The sequence below is a fragment of the Dendropsophus ebraccatus genome, chromosome 3, assembly GCF_027789765.1.
Source record: "Dendropsophus ebraccatus isolate aDenEbr1 chromosome 3, aDenEbr1.pat, whole genome shotgun sequence".
Taxonomy (NCBI): Eukaryota; Metazoa; Chordata; class Amphibia; order Anura; family Hylidae; genus Dendropsophus; species Dendropsophus ebraccatus.
In genome coordinates this window covers 98,942,445-98,966,701 of record NC_091456.1, presented here as the reverse complement: position 1 = coordinate 98,966,701, position 24,257 = coordinate 98,942,445, and the positions used below count along the sequence as shown (strand labels likewise).

The 24,257-nt window shown below is 41.8% G+C and overlaps 1 protein-coding gene across 7 annotated transcripts in view; it reads left to right on the top strand.

Moving 5' to 3' along the window:
- LOC138785888 (F-BAR domain only protein 1-like) overlaps window positions 1-24,257 on the top strand; it is a 94,798-nt gene that overhangs the window by 26,814 nt on the left and 43,727 nt on the right. For 3 of the 7 annotated variants that reach the window (XM_069962329.1, XM_069962324.1, XM_069962325.1), the window contains 7 exons: window positions 13,945-14,036; window positions 19,255-19,329; window positions 19,407-19,548; window positions 21,582-21,734; window positions 21,992-22,096; window positions 23,178-23,276; window positions 24,126-24,222. In XM_069962329.1, the coding sequence (XP_069818430.1) occupies window positions 13,984-14,036; window positions 19,255-19,329; window positions 19,407-19,548; window positions 21,582-21,734; window positions 21,992-22,096; window positions 23,178-23,276; window positions 24,126-24,222 (724 nt within the window). In that variant the 5' untranslated portion in view covers window positions 13,945-13,983. Of the gene's footprint in view, window positions 1-4,083; window positions 4,181-12,880; window positions 12,965-13,535; window positions 13,618-13,944; window positions 14,037-19,254; window positions 19,330-19,406; window positions 19,549-21,581; window positions 21,735-21,991; window positions 22,097-23,177; window positions 23,277-24,125; window positions 24,223-24,257 lie in introns of those variants that run through there. The other 4 variants (XM_069962327.1, XM_069962326.1, XM_069962331.1 and 1 more) reach the window with 3 other exon arrangements.

Here is a 24,257-nt window from a genome sequence, read left to right as displayed (position 1 = left end):
TTGTGACAGCACGTAAGCATGACAGCATAAACAATATTAAAAACCCTCTCATCCTCGGCCACCCTTTCCCCAAGGTTGCCACTCTGGTCCTGGCATATACCCTGAATAAACCGATAGCGCCCCCCCCCCCCCCCACACACACACACACTATTTCCAGGATACTTGTATACAGTAGTTGACCCCTGACCAGTTTAGAGACCTGAACTATATGATTTAGCTCTAAATAACACTCCAAAAACTTCTAGCTTTGCTTTGGGGGATCTCTCAGCCCTGGGACGGCGGTTTGCAGATCTCTACCTGCCTGTCAGAACCCCACACTGGTTGGACAAACTTATTGCATTTGACCCTTTACCGAAAAAACTTCTCTAAAAAAAAAAAATCTATGGCGCCCTACTGGAGCCCTCGCCCACCTACAAACCAGCATATACTCTGGGTTAGGAAAGAGAACTAACTCTCTCTTTTGCCCCCCAAGATTTAGCTACTCTTGCCGCAAACTCTCACGGCTTCTCTTGCTGTGTCAAAGTGCAAGAGAGCTTGTACAAATTGTATACTCGATTAGTATTAAACACCCTCCTTTTTGTTTAAGGCCGGTCTAACCAACTTAGACCTTTGCTAGCATTGTAGGCGGGATGCAAGCACCTATAAGCATATCTGGTAGTAATGCTCCCTCATTAAGAATTTCTGGGATGAGGTGCAAACACGAATCTCCATTGTGTCCAGTCATATCGTGCAATTAACCCCCCAATTGATACTACTCTGGTTACCTTCTGCCACAAACAGAACCACCTGCCCACCCAATTGCTAACCGCTGCTAAAATGCTAATACCCCTACACTGGCAATCACAAGAAGCCCCGCTGATCTCTGAGTGGATAGCCAAATGCGACCACCTTGCTAGGCCAGAGGAACTGCTGAGCTGGGACAGGGGTACACACGAGGCATACCTAAAGGTTTGGTATCCTTGGCTTCATTACAGGAAACTGGTATGAGCTATAAATACACTTTCTCTGGATGGCTTATTGATACTGTTTGGGCTCTCCGCTGCTGCCTCCCTCATGCCACCTAGGTCGTTCTACCCCCCCCCCCCCCGGCCTATGCACATGAGTATATACGAATGGACATGGACAACCTACTGCTGCTCACCTCTGGGAACGGAATTCTCTGGGAACTTGTTCGGACATTATTGGTCTGCAAGTGGTTATTGTTTTATTGGTTTAGTAGTTACCCCCACCTACCCCTCTTCTTACCTGTCCCACCGCTTCCCCCCCCACCACCACGTTCATATGGGCAAGTCGTTGAACGAGTTATATAAGACCCACCCATACTGCCCCCCCCCCCCCCCCTATATACACAGTATCCATGTGCTCACCTTATGCTACTTTTATAGATTAGGTGACTGCTAGTCATGCTACTTGTCACTATGTGGTGCTTCTTTCTATGCTTACATGTTATGCCTTTGTTTAATGTGGACACTGTAAAAACTTTAATAAACTTTGATTTGAAAAAAAAAAAAAATGCATGTTCATTACTTTGACAGTCATCATTTACAGCCATTATTCTGTGTGTGCACTTCTGGCCATTTTCCCATTGGCATTATTGTATTGAAAATATGGCCATATTTTTGCCTTATTTTACACAGTGTGTGCGGGGGAGCATAGCCTTAAAGTGTCACTGTCGTTATAACAAAATCTAAACCAAAAGTATATGTGATATAAAGCAAGTTACATTCATTATGGGTTTTTTTAAGTTATCATGGAAAACACGGCACTTCCTGTTTTCTGACTTTTTTTTTTTTTTGTTTTCTCAAAGGGTCAGAAAACAGGAGGATCTGTGTATCCCAGGCCATCTGAACACTCAGAGATAAGGCAGTCATGTGATTGACAGAAACATTGAGCCATGACTCTCTGTAGTGACCGGAATTCCTGTCTTTAGGGTACGTTCACACTTACCGGATCCGCAGCGTATTTTCTGCTGCGGATCCGCAGCAGATGTCATTTAAATAACTGGTATAGTATGCCGGCCACAGCAGGCTTTGGGACCATGTGAAATCCCGGCTTGTATAGGGCGCTGGTGTCCAGTAGACCACAGATTGAAGTGGTTATCTCATAGAAAGGAATTTTATTAAAATGCAACAACGCGTTTCGGCCGCCAAATGTAAGGTAAACTATACTGCTTATCGTACGACTCCCTTGGACGTACCCCGGCAGGAGCTGCGGTGTTCATCCTACTATGCCTGATATAGAGTTGTGCCTATAATCTAGCACAACTCCTCTAGGTGAGTGCTACACATTCCCCTCTGTGTTAGACACTCTTACCATCTTTTATTGCACCAGGAGGCGCCCCCGCTCTCTTCTCTTTTCTCCCTTTTATTTAAATAACTGAACACAGCATCAAATCTGCACCATCAAATCTGCTGCAGATCTGCTGCGGATCCTGTAGGTGTGAACGCACCCTAAGTCAGGTTTTTTTTTTATTTTTAACCAGCACAAGTCAAAAAATTTTCCTTCAGGAGACTGGACCTGGATTTCTGGTAAGTATAGTTTGTTTTACAGCATGATGATAACAACAACAACAACAACAAAAAAGAATGTAAATGGCAAACTTGCTTTATTTCACATGTACTGTTGATTTAGATTTTGAAAGTTATGATGACAGTGAAACTTTAAGGCAGATGTGTCACTAGAATATACTGCCATCTTATCAGTGGTTGATGTATATTTATGCCAATTGGCTCCACAGTGGCCATCAACCACGGATAAGATGGCAGTATATTCTAGTGACTGATCTGCTTTAAGGCTATGTTCCCACACACATTTTATGTTTACAGGTCCCCTGTATTTTAGTTAAATTAGTACTAAAAATGCAGTGGACCCGTCCACCTAAAATGATGCACTTGAGTGAAGCATCAGATTGTGGGTCCATTTTGAGGGTGTGTCCACAGCTTATTAGCTGCCGATTTTGTGGAGAGATTTATCGAGCTGTCTTATAATAACATAATAGCAACCAATCCCAGCTCAGTTTTCATTCATTCATTCTTTACACTAGTAGCTTGCAAAATGGGGTGTGAATGCTACAGTGACCTACTAATCACACCCCTAAACCTAGCATCCACACTCCATTTTGCAATAAATGTTACTGACCCACCTGAAAAGTAGATGTATGTATCTTGGCATCAGAGGCTCCAAAATTATATACTTTCATAAATCCTAGTTCAATCAAACAAACATTGGCATTTTGTTACTCTTAAATAGGGATGGTCCAAACAGAGTTCGGTTGGGGTTCGTACGAACCCGAACTCTCGGTAATGATTCCCGCTGTCTGCCCGCTCCGTGCAGCGGGAGGACCGCCTGGAAAACTGGGATACAGCCATAGCCATAGGCTGTATCCCAGTTTTCCAGGCAGTCCTCCCGCTGTATCCACCTGCTCCACGGAGCGGGCAGACAGCGGGGATCTTATGCCGAGCGTTCGGGTTCCTACGAACCCGAACCTCGGAGGGTTCGGACCATCCCTACTCTTAAACATAAGAAACTATGAAAACACCACAAAGATGCCTTGTGAGAATTCTGTCAAGTGTACAGAGTGTGCTAGAGAAATGTATGTATGATAAATGTGAATAGAAGTTCAGACAGGAGAGAACCTTCACCCAAGTAGCATGTGGTTGCTATTTTGGACACTTGTGTTAACTGGGACAAAGAAAAAGGCAGTGTTACCAGAATGTGAGTGGCTGCAGTGAGCTGTCATTTCTCTAGAGCAGGTTCTAAAATGGAAGCAATATTTTTTGCTGTTGTCTGATGTATCTTTTTTCTTTGTGTTTTCTATGGCACATTTTTCTCCCAGTCTGTTATGACACTCTTTATTACTGTAAATCTGCATGTAAGTCTCTCCTGGGTTGTATGTATTTTCATTTAACTTGTATATATTTGTTTTTTTCCACCTGTCCTCCTAATACCCACACTGCCGCCCCCCCCCCCCCCCAGTTATCTCTGCTTAATACTTCTCCTCTTCCTGTATTCCCTCCCTTTCTGTTATGTATGAATTCCCATACAGTTCCTCTGAGTCACTTATTCATTCTGATGTCATTCCAGCTCGGTGACTGCTGACTGACCTACCCTGACCGCAAAGGCTGCTTCTTTGCCCCAGTTGTTATCTCACAAGATGTCTTATTTCGGGGACCATTTTTGGGTATGATCTGATGCATTGTGTTTTTATATCTGTCCCTCTCCTTGTCTTGTTTGTTTGCTATAGTTGTTTATCTATAAACTTTCTCACCTGTTAGGTGATATGTATGCGTGTTATAGTATTTTTTATGTGGGTGTGTGTAGTTTTAATGTTGTTTTATGCTACGTATATACAAATATAAATAAATCTCTCTCACACGTTTGATCAGAGATGTATGTATGTTATTTATATACCTCCCTCAGACGCCTTAGTAATCTCTTGTCAAGTGTTTCAAGTAGTGGGGGTGAGCCATGCGAGGGAGGTGGCAGCAAGCTGTTTCTTTGTGCTGTTTAGCTGTTTAACAGTTTGGTAATGGAGCTAAAATCATAGTCGAATGAAACCACGAGTATACAGAGTTTTGGTATGATGGTTTAGAGACGTTCACAACATATTAAAGTGAAATGGTAGATAAGCCCATTCTTAGGGTCTTATTACACCAACAGATTTTTTTAAGCCAAAACCAGTAATGTATTTGAAAAGAGGAGAAATCTCAGCCTTTTCTTTATGACCTATATCACAGAGATAGGGTCATGCACAGCCAAATCACTGGTGCTTATAATGTGACATACCAAACAAGCCACAATTGCATATAAACAAGAGAAAGTGTATGTCATAAATCACCAGGCACACAACTATATGTTCAACAATATATAAACATAATCTTTATTAATATATTAGTACATACAAAAAACAACCCTACCCAAACCCTAAAACATTAAAAACACTTAAAATACCCAAAGAAATATCCAGGAGGGACCCTAAACCAATACATGGGGTCCCTACCTCCCCACACTCAGTTCCAAGATATATGAACACACACTCCACAAGTCAATAACAAATTGTACAAAAATCAAAAAAGAAACCAATAACTCTTGATTACCAAAGTGCAAGTGCCTGTAAACAACAAAGTGTAATACACAATGTGCATATATATGCTTGTGAAAGGAGTAGATAAGTCAAAAGGTTAACAAAACCAAGGTACATAAACTCTGGTGTCACCCCATGGAGTGTGGGGTGCTTTGGAGCAGATAGCAGATAATCTGTTGGTGTAATAGGACCCTTAAAGGTATGATAAACACGCACTTTGTATCACTAGAATGGTCCACCACAATCACAGTACTGTCTCTTTTCTGTGTTTTTTTTACTGCACAAAAGGGTGGGGGAGTAATTGAGTATCTGTTGACTGTACATGTATACTTAATTATAGTGTGTAATTGTTGAAACATTTTTTCCTTTATTTTGTTTTAGAAGTGTTGAATTTAAATGCAAGTTTTAGTATGAAATAACGGGATGCAACAGAATGTCCTGTAGCATCCTTTTTCCTTCATATGACACTGTTCAGAAAAAAATGAGAATTATGGTTCTTAGACAGTGAGGAGGAAAGATATAAGGTCACAAACTCCTGTAGCCCAAAACATCTAGCTCGTAGCCCATTGAGCCAGCACCTTTTGATTGATTGTGGAGACACTATATGACACCCTAGGTATGTGACATACATTGTGGCTCACAGGACAGCTTGGATCACCACCACACTCTAGTCTTCTAATCTGGCCATCTGTCTGTGCAGCAGTCTTCTTTTATGCACCTTTTGCTGTCATTCTAGTTCCTTGTTGGCCTCCCAACCACTGGAACACACAGTGTTGAACAGTGCTGCCATCTCAGCCTTTGTGTCTAGTGAAAAACTATGGTCTCCTGGTTCAAGGATTCTGTCCCTGAGTTTGCAACAAGTGGTTCAAAGATAACAGCTTTAAACAGGAGGCATGGCTTAGTCAAACTCTGACTTGATTTCTGAGGTTTTGTGTGGCTAGATCAATTGACTTTTGATCTGGCTTTTATACCATTAAAGCCCCTCCCACATGCTACAGATTGTGGCTTGGTGCTTGAAAATTTGATTTGCAGAATGTGCATATCCTTACAACTTGTCCTTTTTTGTGTTAGAATTTTAGCGTTAAGGAATGTATTTTTTTAGAATACTCCCTTTCTCAAGTTTAAGCAATCTGTCCTCCACTGTTCAGTTGTAGTCTTGGGATAATGCTTTGCTGCATCCAGATGGCCAAAAAATTTGACCTAAATCTATGATTTTGATACCAAGTTTGCCAGCACACCACCAAGAATGGCCTTTCCATAGACTGCCCCCCTGATATATTTTACCCACGTGGCCTATCAAGCTTGGGGCTATTTAAAATTAATTTTAATTAAAAAAATATTTTTACGTCTAGGCCTGTAACTATGACAAGAGGGCATCCTCTAATCCCAGGGAGGCCTGGATGCTTTTCTAGATAAATATAATATAATACAAGTTAGGGGCACTGTGCTAGAAGTAGAAGAGACAGTGTGTGGCGCACATAATATAATACTGGGGTGAAGATAATATATTAAGAAGATTGCTTTAGGTGTCGCTCACCTTGGGCGGTTGTGCTTTGAGCCCGACACCGCCAATCATTTTAGTAGTAACACCAGGAACACCATCTGCTACTTTTCCACGGAACCGAGAGAATTCTGTGAAGGAGATCAGAATATTAAGCACTTCGGAGGTCCAATGTGCAGGATTCCCAGGAGATCAGCAAGTGCTGATCCTCAGTTCAGGACTCCACATCAGATGAAAGATGGGAGTCATAGTGCATATAACACACAACACAACATATTTATAAGATATGGCATTTCAAGTGGGCCCTCTTCATCAGATCTGTAACAGACATGTAATACATGCCGGGTATTTAAAGAAAAAATGCAGGAGTTTTAAAAATCAAACTTCCCGGGAATTGCACCTATTGGATACAGTGTTCAGACACAAACTATTCTATCAGCAGTGTTTTAACAATACCTTAGATTGACATGTAATTGAACATTGAACAAGGGTTTTCTTCACAGAATTTTTTTCCCTGCATTACTTTGCAAAATTTGTTTGCTGTGGTATATAGTATAATAAATGTTAACGTGTGGTGCTAGTAATTTAGGCAATTTACACTCTAGCATTTTAGTTATGTCCAATTCCTTTTTGGCAATGGCCTGTAAAGGTTGCTAACACAGTGGCAATGTGTAGTATGTTCCTAATGAGGCAACTAAGGGAATGTTACATTTGTGTGTAGGACAATTTTGCACTTTGGGATTTTTTTGCGCTTACACGGTTTACCGTACGAGATCAGGAATGTGATTAATTAATAGTTCGGGCGATTACGCACGCGGCGATAGCAAACATGTTATTTATTTATTTGTTTACTTTTATTTATAACCTGGGAAAAGGGGGGTGATTCAGACTTTTATTAGGGGAGGGGGGCTTTTTATTGACAACAACACTATATATATATATATATATATATATATATATATATATATATATATATATATATATATAATTTTTTTTTTTTTTTTTTTTTTTTACACATATACTAGAAGCCCCCCTAGGGGACTTCTAGTATATACACTTTGATCTCTCATTGAGATCTCTGCAGCATATCTATCCATGAGATCCATGAGATAGGCACTCGTTTACTTCCGGCTGCTGCAGCCGGAAGTAAACGAGTGCTGAGCCGGGGACGGCGCCATCTTGGAGCGGTCCCCGGCCGGCTTCAGAAACGGAGATCGCTCCTCCGGGGTAACATCCCGGAGGAGCGATCTCCGCCACTAGACACCAGGGAGACGCTGGATCCGGTAATCGGATGCAGCTGTCATGTTTGACAGCTGCATCTGATTACTGTATTAGCGGGCACGGCGATTGGACCGTGCCCGCTAATACCTACGGTCCCGGGCTACAAGCAGCACCCGGGACCGCCGCGGTTCAGAGCGGGGTCGCCGCGCGGCCCCGCTCTGAACGCCCTTACCGGCAATAGGGCGTACCTATACGCCCTTTGTCGTTAAGGGGTTAAAGATAGCCCCTTAAAGCGTATTTGTCAAGTGTTTTGTTTTTTTTGTTTTTTTTATTGCAGAAATCAGTAGTATAAACTCTGTAATAGGTTTCATCAGCCAAAAAAGCCTCCTTCTGTACTCAAGAAGCAATCTCCCAGCCTCCCCCCCTGACTTCTTATCTGTGCATTATCAGGCAAACACGTCTTCATTACAGAGAAGCCAGTGAAGACGGGTTCTGCTCTCTCCATTGTAAGCCTACGAAGGGGGGAGGGGCCGAGGGAGATGAGGGAGCAGGAAGAGGTGACAAGAAGGTCAGCTGTTTGTAGACTGTCTGGGCACCTAAAACGCTAAATTCAGGTGTCAGAAAGGTCAGTGCTTATCTATGAACTTACTGAGAGAAGATTGCAGGGTGTTGTGCTGTGCAGAAATCCTCCGTGCTCAGTCACTCCTAACAGCCCCTCCCCTCTCCATAGCCACATAATGGACACAGAAATCCTGCTTCATTTGATGTGAGGGGGGAGGCTGTGAGATTGCTTTTTCAGTACAGAAGGAAACTCTTTTAGTAAATAAAACCTATTACAGAGTTTCTTAAAATCGCTTGTACTGTTGATATTTAATGTTTTCAGAAAAATGACCCTGAAATGACAGTTACGCTTTAAGTCCCACTCGGTTGCGAGTATTGGAACATAAATTGGGAAACAACAGGGTAGCCCCTTTTTGTCAACGTCTAACTCAAGGTGTTTCCCTATTTATGTTCCAATACTCGCAACCGAGTGGGACTTAAAGGGCTATCTATCAGGGTGGTGTGGTGCTCTCCCTGTCATGGAGGCACCCCGTGGCAACAGGCTAGACATATCTGGCTATCCCTTGTTTTGAGACTTGCAACCGAGGCTCCACGGACTCTAGTTTTGCATATTTAGTTGTAAACTTTGATACATTGTGGGGGTTTTTAGTGAATAACTTAAATTCTGTGAAAACAGCATTACTCAAATTTTTCTGCTTGTAAGAAATAGTCATGCCACATGCCACATAAGTTACTTAATAAATCACATTAACTACGTGTTTATTTTTCGTTGGCACTTCTTTAAATGGAATCTGTCAGCTGCCAGTTCATATTCCAACCCTGTGCTTCCAGAATGTAGAAAATGCTGTTATTTTAGGGTGTGTTTAAACAGTCGGATTTATCTGACAGATTAAGGATGCGAGACTACTGGTATCCAGCTCTTCCAAGTCCCCCTGGTGTGGTGAGTACTAGAGTGATAATGGGGGGTTAGTGTTAGCCATTTTATACTGTCTAACACTAGGCCCCGACTTCTTAGTGGAAACTGTCTGATAGACAGTATTACTAAGTCTGAAAGTAAATCAAAATAAAACACAATAGAGAAAAGTATCTTATTAACAAAAAAAAAAAAACGCTGGTCATCGACGTAGTCCAACGAATCCGACGTATTCCACATATTGATATCTGAAAAACATACAAAAAATGCCCAGGAGCAGAACACCCATCATTGTCGGGTATTCTGCACCTTACAGTAGGCAGCATCTTCGAAGATGCTGCTTACAATATGGCACACAAGGGGCTAAGTATGGATGCATGCTGGGATGGGTACAGTGCTGGTGGGGGTAGAAGGGGGGGGGTCCCTATTGATACGAACTCTGACCTCTTCTATCTTCAACAGAGCCTGGCACACTGAGATACAAGTGTGCCAGGCTCTACCTCTTCGAAAATGGAGCCGCAGAATCAGCGGCTGCATCCAGGACCTGCTGCAGCCGCTGATTGTCTGAGCTGACGATGCTCACATGTCAGCTCAGCCAATCAGCAGTGACCCTGCTCAGCCTCTGATCCAAAGGAGACTGGGAGGAGACCAGAGGGTAAGTTAAGCGCTCAGTCTGCTCCACAGAGGGTTCATTTAAACATTTGGAATTTTGGAATTTTGGCCTGAACATGGATTTTAGCATTGATACCCATGTTGGGGGGGGGGAAAAGCACCCAAAGTCTCTTTTGAGACTTTCACATACAAAGGCAAAAACACCATAAAAAGCCACAAAACCTGTGTGTGAGGCTGCATTCACATATCCATAGATTTTGAGTACCTACGTGTGGTGAATGTCTGTCCTGGATTGTTTCCCTGCAGCTGGGAAAATATTTGAATCTCCACTGGGAAACCATCGAAGACAGGATTTCCCTGTCCGTAGGCCTGCAAAATGCACGGACGCATGAATGCAGCCAAAGTCAGAAACAGACTATAAACAGAGAACAGGTCAAAAAGGAAATATTGAGATTTCTCCTTTTCATGTTCATTCCTGACTTTGGCTTTAATAATCTGTAAGATAAATCTGTGTAAACCCACCATAATAGTATAAAGAATCAAAGAGCTGTGTAACGCCTCCATACTCTCCCCTCCCATACATGACCCTGTTCAGGACTCTAGCTGTCAAACATTCAGGGAGGGGGAAAGTGCATGCATTCTAGCTTGCAGCTATTCAGGAGCTTGGAAAAGCCTCTTCAACTTATGCCTCCTTGTCCTAAAAGCTAACAGTCCCAGCAATTTGAAACCTGAATTATAACTGACAGATTCTCTTTAGATTTAGATTTTTATAACGTTTCAAAGCTTAGAAGTTTAGCAGCAATTTTCCAAAATTTTAAGAACATAATCAGATTTGTTAAGGGGCCACTTTAGTTCTGAAATGTATTTGAAGGGCCTGTGTTTAAGAAACACCCATACATCACATGAAACCTGGGTGTCATTGGACCTGCCAACTCATGACCTTTCTAGCACTGGGTGGATGGTGCACCTGCTGGTGATGCCAAGTAGGGGAGAGTCAAGGACAGAGCCAGGGATACTCTTTACCCTTGACGGTCATTAAGGGTCCTTATTCTAGGCAGCCACCTTTCCAAAGCGGGCCTATAATAAGGTATTATTCCCCCCAAAACCCTTCCTGTGTAAGGATTGCAGGAGCTTGGCTGACAGTATGACTGCAGGCGCCCCAAAACAGAGAAGCCTGCGTCCCTGATAGATTAACTGCCTATGTGTGCTGGTCATTGTGGCTCCTGGATGAGGTGATCTCCGGTCCGATGCTGCCCCATGGCAGCCAGGGGGCCTTGTGAAAACCTCCAGGCCTGCCATGGGCGCCTGAATACTTGGCAGTGAACGCTGTCAAGTACAGTGCCTGTCAGCATATTGCTTACAGGCTGAATAAAGGCTATAATATACTGCACTAGATGACTAGTTCAGTGTGTTACATGAATTGGGTTATTTGTCTGCAGCACATCCTGATTCACACTTCACTTTTTGGTCCACTCTGTCTTGACTCCTCTATCGTCGTCCTCTAATCTAAGGGCCGTATTTGCCGTAAGTGCCGATCTGCTACATTGGCACTCTTTACTGAGCACAGCTTGATTATTGGGCAGCAAGGGCTGCACAGGCATTCGAAAATTAGTTAGCAATGTCTATGCAGTCCTTTCTTTAAAAATGAAGCTCATACATTACCTGTCCATGCTTCAGGTATTCTCTTTGCTTCTCCTAGCTCCCTGCAGCCACTGGTGCAACTTCAGAGCATGTCTGTGAAGTGACAGGCCGCTCATCTAGTCACTGGCTGTGGCGGTCCTGACCCGGCCAGTGATTGGCTGAGCGGCCTTTCACTTCACAGACATGATCTGAAGTTTCATCGGCGGCTGCGGGAAGTGAGGACAAGCAAAAAGAACACTGGAGCGTGGACAGGTAATGTATCAACTTTATTATTTTTTTTTAAGATTCATCAGTCTGCTGTGCATTGCTGTTACACGTAGCAATGCACGGTCGGTGGCCGATGATTTTAGATGAGGACTTAAAGACCCGATCAGCCTATTATCGTTGTCATCAGCTGATGCTTGTGTTTATTAAATGGAGCAATCATCTGCTGCATCGGTCTTTTCTGCTGCCTGGCAAGCTGTAACACCTCACCTGTAACTCCGCCCACCGCTGACATTACACATTGATCAGCGGGGAAATAACAGCCTCTCCTTAGTAGTAAATGTTTATATAGTATATGTATATGTTTCAAGAGAAAATACATATTTTAATCCATAATATGTAGTCATGTGCCTCCGCCCTCTTCCCAACCACTCATGCTTGATTGGCAGCCTGAGCAATGGCCTCTGCATTAAAGGGGTTGTCTGGGATGTGTCAATAAACTAGCATACTGTATCTGTATACACTTTCGTTTTTTATTTGGCATGCTTATTGTGTTCTCTGGCTCAGTCACATGACCGCTCTGCCTGTGTTTTTATTCATGTGATATCGCACACCCTGTCTGTGTCCTGTTCCTGCCAGTGAGTGAACAGTGAGTCATCAGGTGGCATACACATTTCTTTAGCCCTGCCCCTGTAGGAGGAGCTAACATCTGGCCATGAAGAGGGTGGAAGCAGCTTGACTACATGCCGCTGTGGCTTGTCCCTCATGCCTAGTTGCCAGGGGGCCCTGACGGAGGACTGAAGATTGATATTTTCAAATTGCCGCCTGACACTTTTTCTGCCAGGCAGAGAAATACAATAAAAGACTATTGGTGAAAGGACCTGTACCCACTTCTGGAAAATTGGCAAGTGTAAAAGTATGATGGCTTTGTAGGTACAGAATCCCAAAGCCTTTGGACATCTCATAGTAAAGGATAGAAAGAAAACTCTTGCATTATAAGTACAACCTAAGTAATCTTGTGTGGAGGGTTTACTACATCATGGTGATCAGCTCATCTATTCAATTCTGTCCTCGCTGATGCTAGTCCACCACATCCATTTCATTCCATAACATGCCAGACCCCTGCTAATTCGATTTTCTACTTCCTCCATATGAAGTTGTGTCCGGAACCTAATGACATCAGGGCTCCCAACCTAATTCCAGAATCCACGGACAACCATATTTCATTGTAGGCATAAATGTTAATCTTTGTGAGCAAAGCCTATTCTTATTTCAGTTCTGATGTTTTCTGTTATGTTTGTATGTAATATTCTGAGATGTTCTACAAAGAGGATGAGCTGACTAATTTCAGTCATGAGCTGTGTATTTGTGGCCTCATTTTGTTCAGTATTTTTTTTTTTTTTTACTAAAAACAGAAGTTGTTCCAAAACACAGAAAAAGGTGCAGATCTTCCCATTATAGTTTGTCTGTTCCATAATTTGCAGTAATATTGAATAATAGTATTTACTTGCTGTAATATTATTTTTATTGTTGCATTAAGGCATCTAGTAAAGCAATGGTTAAGTCTTCCCTTGCAGTCAAACTGGTAAACAGAAACACCTTTTTATTGCTGCAGTTACGTGCGTTTGTGCTTGACCAAATTGTCTAGCTGCTTGGTAGGAGTTATTTTAGTGTAATGTGGGCGTTTGCTAGGGCCTTTTGACATTCATAGGGAAGATCCAGTAACTATGAGCAACTGGTCTCCCTTGACGACAAGGCCTGCAGCTTTAGTCTGGCACTGAAGCCCATTCTGTGCAATAGGGCTGTACACAGACTGGCATTGTCCCCAGCTAGAGGCCGATTCTGTCATCTGACATCCTTGCACATTGTGCCTCTCTGCAGGTGTTCTATGCATGCATGCACATCTGTGCCTCTGAGCTGCTTATAAGTTCCTTCCTCAGCGTTTTCTTTCTCTTTCGTACTCTCTCTGTAAGGAGGCAGGCAGATTGTACAAATGGATGTACTGAACAGATTACTTTTTCTTTCAAATTTTGCATTTAATTTTTTGTTCTGTCTTTTGCAAATACTATCTCCGCTCCACTCTCTTATTCTTTAGTAACTGAAGTGTCTTTTGTCTACTATGTCTTCTTTATGAACCTCTGTAATGTTATAATTTAGGTACTACTGCTGTTTTTAATGTTTTTAATGAATTTGCAATTTTATTTGCAGGGAGATAAAAACTCTGGCTTTGCTGTGTTGTACCACAATATGAAAAATGGGCAACTTTCCATCAAAGAATTGGCAGAATTTGTGCGAGAGAGGTAAGATTTCTTGTGTGCAGCAATTTTTAAGTATATATACACATATATTTTGTATTTGAGGGGGAGAAATCTGTAGGTTGACAGTTATAATTGCATCTTCTCTGCTCTCTACAGAATACATACTGTTGGGCATATGTTTCTGCACTTTAAAACCCATGCACTTTGTACAGTATGTGCTTTTTTTTAATTATACCCTCGTAATGAGGCTTCATTTGATAATTTATTACTATCTTTTGGTGAAATTTGCCACTGTTGACTGCACAGATAACTGCATTAAGCCAGCTTCATTCTACTATTTGCAGACACAAGGTGTAATTCTACAGGTGCTTGATATTCATTGCATAGTATTGTCCCTGCTGTCTGTGATTTATATCATTTATATAATCTATAGCAAATTTTTCTTGCCATTTTTTACTTTATTGCTTTATTTGTTGGGGGGATTAGGGAAAAAATTGGATCTAAAAGAAAGCCACGTTGTAAGGATGGACTTTTTTTTTAGGAATATGGGAATAATTTTTTTTTTTTTTTTTACATACATTTAATATATTTTAATTGTTTTTTTTCTTCAGTGTAAATTACAGCCTGCAACAGACAATATGTGACTTTTAGAGCTAGAGCTGTTCTAAGGTGTAGGTTGTTCAGTAGCAATGTCATGTAATTTGGCCGGATACATACATACATACATAGAGACACACACACACACACACACACACACACACACAAAATCACTGAGCTTGGGGAGTACCACCAATTCCACTGATTGCCCTCTACAAAATTTGAATATGCAAAGAAGGGGTCCGTGGAGCCTCAGTTGCAAGTCTCAAAACATGGGAAAAGCCAGATATTCCTCTCTCCAGAGAAGGAAGCCTGTTGCCAAGGGGTGCCTCCTTGTGGGGAGAGCACCAAACCACTCTGATATGTAGCCCCCAAGGTCCTCACTCTGTTGCGAGCTTTGGGACCTAAATAGACAAACACTAGGGTGCCCCCTGTAAGTTAAAGTCTAACTCTGTTGCGAGTGTACCAACATAAGACAGGGGTTACCAATGCAGGCATCCATTCACAGACAGCTGTTTCAGGGTATTTGCCCCTCGTCAGTGTGGAGGATTCTGGCTATCAGGGGCAATGAAAAATAGACCAACAAAACACAACAATCACTGAGCTTGGGGAGATCAGGGAAAAGACTTGCAACTGAGGCTCTATCTATCTATCTATCTATCTATCAATGTAAAGTAGCTTGACGGCACTCCAGATGAGGTGAAAAAAAGGGTTTACATTTATTCACAAAGTGCACAGCACAGCATACAAAGTAATTAGGCAACGTTTCTGTGGCCTCTCGCCACCATTTTCAAGCTATCTATCTTTCTATCTATATATATATATATATATATATATATATATATATATATATATATATATATATATATATATTGTATGTATATAGATATATAACTAGTGCAGCCGTTTTTATAGAGCACCATATAAGCTTTTTAGATGAGTGGTCTTGCAATGACAGACCTTGTAGAACACATGGCTGTCTGTCAGGGCTTCAGAGTTGTGGAGTTAGAGCTAGTTTTGTCTGGAGTCAGAGTTGGAAAAAATGTACCCACTCCAGCTTTAAAAAAATCTTAGAACAATTTGGAATTGAGTTTTGATACGAATTTTATAAGTTTTGCTTATTAATATATATGATGAGCAACATTCTAATAGGACACTGGCCTTATAAGATAAGGGTGGTCGGGGAATATATCAGTAATAGGACACTGGCCTTATTAGATAAGTGTGATCGAGGAAAAGTTGTCGGTCACTATTTGGCAGTTTGTTTCTGAGCTGGAAGAGTCCATTGTGTGGGGGGAGATCTGTGTTGTTCTCTTCCTGGATGCTGCATGACTGTATATGAGCAGCAGTGTGATGTGAAGAGAAGATATCCTGTGTAATATAGAGGAGGAGAAGACATAAGTAGTGTAGCAGTAACCTCTGTCCTCAATGTGGTGTTTTTCTTAAGTCTTCTATGGCTGCCGCTGTGTGTGTGTGTGTGTGTGTGTGTGTGTGTCTGTCTGTGTGTATGCTACGGTTGCAGCAGGCTGTGTGTGTATGCTGTGGCAGGCTGTGTGTGTGTGTGTGTGTGTGCGCTATGGCTGCAGCAGGCTGTGTGTGTATGTACTATGGCTGCAGCAGGCTGTGTGTGTATGTACTATGGCTGCAGCAGGCTGTGTGTGTATGCTATGGCTGCAGCAGTGTGTGTGTGTGCGTGTGTGTGTGTGCGCTATGACATTGTTAGCAGTGTTTCTGTGTGTATGGTGAATATTTAGTTAGAAACATAGATGATTTCCATTAGGAAAAGACCCCCCCCCCCTGCTCCTTCTAGTCTAGTTGTGAGCAGTTCAGGACATGGAGGCTGGAGACTGGCTGCATCCACTGCACACACAGGAGAATCTGCTTTATATCTTATTCCCTCAGAAATTGCCCCAGGATCATGTAGGACATTAGGGAGAAGCTGCTGAGCCAGTGTGATAAATAACTACCCTGGTATATGACTGGCCATTTATGAAGGAGTAGGAGTCTGAGTCGGTCCTGATAAAATTCAGGAGTCTGAGTCTGAGTTGGAGTCGGAGCTGCGGCTTAGGCTGGGTTCACACTGCGTTTTTGCAATCCGTTTAACGGATTCGTTTTTTTAACGGACAAAAAAAAATGTCAAACGTTTTTGTGTCCGTAAAAAAGAAAAACTGATCCCTTTTTTTTTTATAATGGAAGTCAATGGAAAAACGGATCAAAACGGATGCACACAACTGCATCCATTTTTGCTATGTTTTTCATACGTTTTTTTTTTTTTTTTTTTTTTTTTTCAAAAAAAGGATTGCAAAAACGCAGTGTGAACCCAGCATTACCGACTCCACAGCCCTACTGTCTGTGTGCCAGAAAAGGGTATTGTTGACCTAATTTGTGCAATAAATTGTTGCTCATTCATTTGAATGGCTGGCATGTAATACTACATATCCCCAACCTGCCATACGTTGCTTTCCCTTACCATAACAGCTGACTTCTGGGAGGCTTGAGAAACCTGAACCAGTTGTGATGAGATGATCACTGGGCCAGCTTCTGTGTAAAAAGTGGATGTCTAGTATGGATGTGATGCGGGTGTGTGTGTGTGTTGTCTTTGTGTTTTGTCTCTGCCCTGGGTTGCTGACGTGCTCCTGAGGCGGATATACTCTTTGGGGTTTGCACCCAACACAAAACTTGGTGCTTGTCTTGCCCTTTGATTTCATTATTTGATCCACACCCTGGTCTCCCTGATGCTGTGCGTTAATATGTCGTGTACCGGGCGGATTGTGCCTGACTGTTGGTATATATGTAATGTTTGCAAAAGGTTAAATAAATTCTTAAAAAAAAAATAAAATAAAAAAAGTGGATGTCTTTAGCAGTCTCCATCGCCCATATCTTGTTGCCACCATTAGGGTTGGTTATATTCTGCTTGTATAAGCCTTAATAGGAGCTGTACACAGATCTTTTTCCTAAAAGCTGCCTCCTTGGTTTTGTACACTTTAACCCCTTAATGACGACAGTATGTCTTTTTGTTAGTAGGGCAAAAGCAGCCTGCACTGATCTCCTATGTAGAATATCACAAGAACTTTGATGTTTTTTGCCAGCTGGGCCCCTGTTCCAACTTTTAAAAGCACAGAAACCTTAACCCCTTAGATGCTGTGGTCAAATTGTGATTTGTGGCAATTAAGTGATTTCTGGGCTTTTGTCACCCCATCAGCGCCAGGGTGATAGCTGGGGGGCAGATGAATTTCTATAGCAGCAGGGGGTCTAATGAAGGACGCAAAGTATGCTGTATATTTGTGCCCACTCTATTTTGCCCCTGGGAAGCCTGGTTAGGTCACCTATCAACATTATGTTGACTGATAATACACCACACTGTACTACTGTTTTTTCCCCAAAAATAAAACACCCTCCTAAAATAAGACAACTAGCCTAAAATAAAACATTCCCTGAAAATTAGGCACCCCTAATCTAAACAAGGGCACCCCCCCCCCAAAAGTAAGTTACCACCCAGGACTTGCCACCCGCCGTTCCCTTGTGGACCTTCACAGCTGGCGCCGCAGGCATACTGGTCCATGGCCCCCATGTCCTCTGCGCGCCCTGACGCACGTCCGGCTGATGCGCCCTTGGTCCTTCTGCTGATGTTCTCCTGTGTCACTGTCATTTATAACTTTCTAAATCAATGGTAGATGTGAAATAAAGAAAGTTTGCTATATATATATATATATATATATATATATATATATATATATATATATATATTTTAGCTATCATAGAAAACACGGCACTTCCTGTATTTAGACTCTTTGAAAGGGAAAAAAAAGTGTAAACACAGGAAGTGTCGTGTTTCCCTGGTCATCTGCGCTCACATCAACTGCAGTCATGTGATTGACAGGCGCATTGAACCGTGACTCTCTGTATTGGCTGGGACTTCATGTGTTTACCCCTTTACTCCCCCCCCCCCCTTTCCATCTTTTGTTGCGTTAGATTCTGAAAGTTATAACCACAGTTCCTGTACAGATTTACTAAGAGGTGCATGCCTTTTTGTAAATCCGTCCGACCCTGCTCCTGGCACGGGTGTTGCGCAACAGACAACAAACTTTGCAGGGTTTGGAGTATCCTTATTTTTTTTGTTAACAGCTGTGTTATTTCCTGGGTTGTCTGATTTATCACTGTCCTACACATATGGTACAGACTACCCTATCAGGTCCATTGCTTATAAATACTTTGAAATGCATAGTATTACTATTTGAATATAATGGCAAAAGGAAACTGGAATTTCTGAACTGAAAAGTTATTAAGCTCTGATAGCCGTATAAACCTGCTATAATTCAAAATGTATTTCTGAATTAGGATTGACTGTGCTGCTGTGAATTAAAGGAGTTATCCAGTGTTATAAAAAAAATAACCACTTTTGCACCACTCTTGTCTCCAGATTGGGTGGGGTTTTAAACTCTGTTTCATTGAAGTAAATGGAGCTTAATTGCAAACCACACCTGAACTGGAGACAAGAGTGGAACAAGAGTGGCCATGTTTTTGTAGTGCTGGATAACCCCTTTAATGCAGTTGTCTGGCCTCTAAAAATCCTTTATGTTCAACAATAATTATGTAATATATTTGAATGTAATCCCTGTGCCTTTGCCTGTTTTTTACCTCTATGTATATTGCTTACTTCTAGGGCAGCTGTGGAGGAGGCATATTCAAAATCAATGCAAAAATTGTCCAAGATGGTCAGCAGTGGAAGCCACCTGGGGTAACTGATTTATTGACAGCAGAAATGTATACATATTTTCTAATACATGTCTTAAATGTGGTGTTCTTTCCCTACAGAACCTTTGCCCCCATGTGGGAAATGTTTCGGGTCTCTTCAGACAAGCTGGCCCTCTGCCATTTAGAACTAAGCAAGAAATTGCATGATTTAATAAAGGATATCAACAAATATGGAGATGAACAAGTAAAAGTTCATAAAAAAGTAAGCCTAGATTGTCACATTAATCGGGTACTGAAACTGAAAGCCTCTGATTCTATTAATTTGGTTGTGCTCCTGATCCACTTCCCTAGTCTAGTGTAAATATCAAATTATTTTCTGAAATCTGCGTTATTAAAGCGGTATCCACAGGGCATAACTAAGGTGTTGGGGGGAGGGGGCCAACTATTGGGACTTTGAAATCACTGCTGAATGAAGTTGCAATTTGCACATTTGCACAGCAGCTTCATTCAATAATAATCTTCTATAGAGCTGCTTCAGAAGCTCCATAGACATTGAATGGAGCATTGGTGTAGGCACAGCCCACAGCCCCATTCAGCAGAGATTTTTAGATAATTTTTGAAAGTGGGGTGGGTGGGGGTTGAGATTTAGCAGTTGGACCCAAATACTATCCCCCCCAAGTGTAAAACCGTACTACTCCGCATGGGAATACAGTTTAAAAGGAAAGATTAGGGTTTATTGTTAGTGTTAAACAAGCACTAAATGCTTGAGTGCTCATTACTCAAGTCGAGCACTTTTCAGTGCTCGACTTAAGTAATGAACCCTGGTGAAATGAGAGACTCTAGCATTTTACCCGGTGTATCCTGGGTCTACTGCCTGGTTCTCCTTCACTGTGTCCGTGGATCCCTTTTCTCTCTTCCACCACAGGCAACGTGTGTAACAGACGCCACTTGTGCTGGAGGTCTCAGCTGACAGACGGTTGGGACTTCAGGCACAGGCAGTGTCTGTTACACATACTGCCTGTGCCGGAAGACAGAATAGGAGAGCCACACCGAAAGACCTGCAGTGACTGGAAAGTATGTTGGAAGTGAATTTTGTTTATTCTATTCATATACATTAGAGGAGCTACTTAGGGGGCCATCTATTAAAGAGGGCACTATACAGGGGGCCATCTACTAAAGAGGGCACTATACGGGGGGCCATCTACTAAAGAAAGCACTATACGGGGGGCCATCTACTAAAGAGAGCACTATACAGGGGGCCATCTACTAAAGAGAGCACTATACTGGGGGCCATCTACTATAGGAAGATTACACAGGGGGGCATCTACCAAAGGGGGCACTAAACTAGGGGTTATCTACTAAAGGGAGAAAATAAACGTCAATGCTGATGTTTATGGACTAGTTACCTTTTTCTTATTAACTGTATTCCTACATATGGGCTCCTAGTTGCGATTTATCCCATTTAGACTGTGATAGTAGACTGTGATAGTTACCTGCTTAAATCGCCTGGACCATCTTTGCCCTCATAGGGTGATATGCACAAAGCCCAAGTGGCTTGAAGAGGGGCACTCCACTATTCTCTTCATTAGCCATTTACTGTTGTCGTATCACACAAGGTGCTGCCGCCTGTTTTTTCTCTTGTTTTTTTTTATTTATCTACTAAAGGGGGTACTACACTGGGGCCATCAACTATATGGGTGCACCAAGGTCCATCTACTAAAGGTGGACCTACACAGAGGGCCATCTATTAATTGGGGATGCACAGAGGACAGCATCTACTATATAGAGAGTGCACACTCTCTATAGGGTCCTGTGTCAGTGTGCCTTTGCATTGCGGGGGAGGGGGGCCCAGGTTGGGTGAACAGCCCCAGATGCATTTAGCCCACCACTGATTAGAACTTTGACGTAGTGTCTGGAAAATCTCTAATAACAGAGTTCCTGATCTTCTATTCATGCAGCACATCTTGTGCAAATGCATGTTTGCTTGGTAGCATTTGAATTCCCATGGTTCACTAAGTTGGATGCAGCCTTAGGGAGCTCTGGAAAACATGGATACAGCGATAGGTTTGAGTTGTGCTAATCTCTACATGATAGACCCGATTTGCATGAAAGTTTTAAAATTTTCCCTCTTTTTGGATCAAATTTCATGTTTTTACGAGTGTGCTGCATAAAGCATAGTTTAACTCTTTATTAAAAAAATTGCAAATACCAACACTTTACTTTTATCTATCTATCTATCTATCTATTTATCTGTCTATCTATCCTATATATATCCATATATATCGTTCTCTTAAGGCCAAAGAAGAGATGTCTGGCACTTTAGAGGTTATTCAGCTGCTGCAGTGTAGCTCTCAGCTTCTGCAAAAAACCCGGGACAACTACTGTAGTAGATTTGCAGAGCAGGAACGTCTCAGGAGGGAAGGAGCCCTACAGAAGGAGATGGACAAGGTACAAGTTGGCTATAATATGTTTTTAAGGGTACAAACACACACAGCAGATACGCAGCAGATACACAGCAGATTTGATGCTGTGTTCAGTTATTTAGATCCAATCTGCTGCGTGTCTGCTGCGTATCGCAGCAGTAAATACGCAGCGTATATGCCGTGTGTGTTTGTACACTTAAGAACAATTCAGTTGTGATCACTTAGAGGTCTGTAGGTGGTCAGTATAAGCTTTCTGTTTCTCGCTGTCATCTAATTCACCAGGCAGAGCAGAAAACCCAAAAAGCTGCAGAATCTCTTCGTGGATCAGTGGAGAAATATAACACTGTACGTAAGGAATTTGAGGAAAAGATGCTGCAGTCTGCTCAGGTTCGTGACCATTTCATATAAAAACTTTCATTTTGGGGATGGGGGATGGGTAGAGTTATTTCAGCCATAACAAACAGTCATTACAACTTACAGAAATATATCTAGAAAAATGCAGCAAGTATGCAAATCAAAATAAAAGGAAAAATTCAGCATTACTATGCTAACTTTTTGTAATTTGACAAGTGGCAAGGTGGGGAGGAGATGTGCCTTATTTATTATGGTTTAGGCTTGGAAATAGGCGTAAACCATGGGAAAAAATCTACACTTGCTCCAGATCAGGTGTATATTTAGCATCTGGCAGATACAGGTCCCTCCAGATTTATTAAGAGGTGTGCTCCTCTTAGTAAATCCAGTGATCTGTATGGGGACGAGGCTCTATTTAAGACCAATGTGTTGTGCAGCCGCAAAAAAAAATATTAGTTGACTGGGCGATATATACTCCTCCCCTGCCCCAATCCTCTGCAGCTGCCATTCTGAAGTCTCCTGATCCCCACCACTTTCTGGTTCCTGTGAAGTGTCAATCCTATAAAAACTGTCTGCATAGATTGTCACTTGCTAAGGCAGATCAGATGGTTGAGCAGGCAATTCCTGTAGGCTGTTCCACCAAGGATCATTTAAAAAAAAAATTTCTGGGGTTGGAATACCCTACGACTGTTTATTGCAGTTGAAAAGGCTGTATTACATGGCCTGACCCTTAATAAGTGAGAGCTCATCTGTTCGGAAGCTGTTCGATAATCGTGCATGAACATTGCTAGTGATGTTTGTGCAGCTCTTTTCTTTAATCTGTCGTCGTTGGTGCATCTCTTATTACACAGAGAAATGTGCGGCAGGTTATCTAGGTTATCTTTCAACTTGTTGTAATACAACAATCAGCCGATTAGTGAGCATTTGCTCACTCGTCTGGTGACCCGTGGCTCTATTACACAGGGAGATATCTACCTGATTGGCAGATTGTCTCTCCATGTAATAGGACCTTTAGACTTATGAAGTCCAGTGTTAAAAAAATAAAATACACTTTGTAAATGGGAAAGGTTTCAGTGGCACTAGAGTGAACATTCATTAGCTTTCCTCTGTATTTTAGTTATTTCAAGACACAGAGGCAGCTCACCTCACACAAATGAAGCGACTTGTTGCAGCATATTCACATTCTGTTGAGGATACACATGTACAGATTGGGCAGGTAAGCATTTACTTCTTTTTCTTTTTTTTTTTTTTTTGCAATTCTTCGATATATGTAGAGGCAGTCTACCTAAAAGGGTGTGCCAGCCAGAATCATTTATATTCTATCCACTAAATAGGTATTTAAAGGGGGTTAAATTGGGCGATAATATTTTTTTTATATACTAATGAAGTTTCAGAGGAAGTAATAAACCCACTATTCTCACCTACCACACTCGCCTGGGGTCCCACACTAAACACTCCAGCTGCTACTTCTGAGACAGACTCATTGCAGCAGTGGGGCGTTTGATAGGTTACTATTTTCTCTGCAAATATATAATATATATATATATATATATATATATATATTTATAATATACACTCTCATACACACACCTAGAGTACCTCCTTTAATGCTAGATCTGTTTTGTATTGCAACAACTGCTCTATTCACTAGGCCTTGCAATGAAGCAAGAAATTCAGCTGTATAATTTATTTCTCCATTGTGCCACACCATTTCCACTCCACCTAGGTCTGTTATTTTGCTTAGAAAATGTATCCTCCAAGAGCACATTATGTGATACTTAGTAATAATTATACTGATTTCTAGGAAGCCATCATTTGTGTTGCCTTATATTCAGAGTACTTGTTCATCTACACTGGCTGCATTGTTGTAAAATGTGTAGGCAGGACTGGATGGACATAAAATTTTTGATTGGATTTAGACAGCGCAGTCTGTTATGTTCTCACACAGATTATTGACTTGGGTTTGTCTTTAGCAGTCTATTATGGCTTCCCTTTTTTTCCAACTATGAGACATTATTAAATTGAATGCAAACCAAATTCTGTACTATGGCTTTTTTCCCAATAGGTTCAGGAAGAGTTCAAACACAACATGGAAAATGTGGCCATAGATAAGCTGATCAGGAAGTTTGCAGAGAGTAATGGGACAGGAACAGAGCGGCCCGGTGAGAGTGTTATGCAGACAGTTGGTGACTGGTTT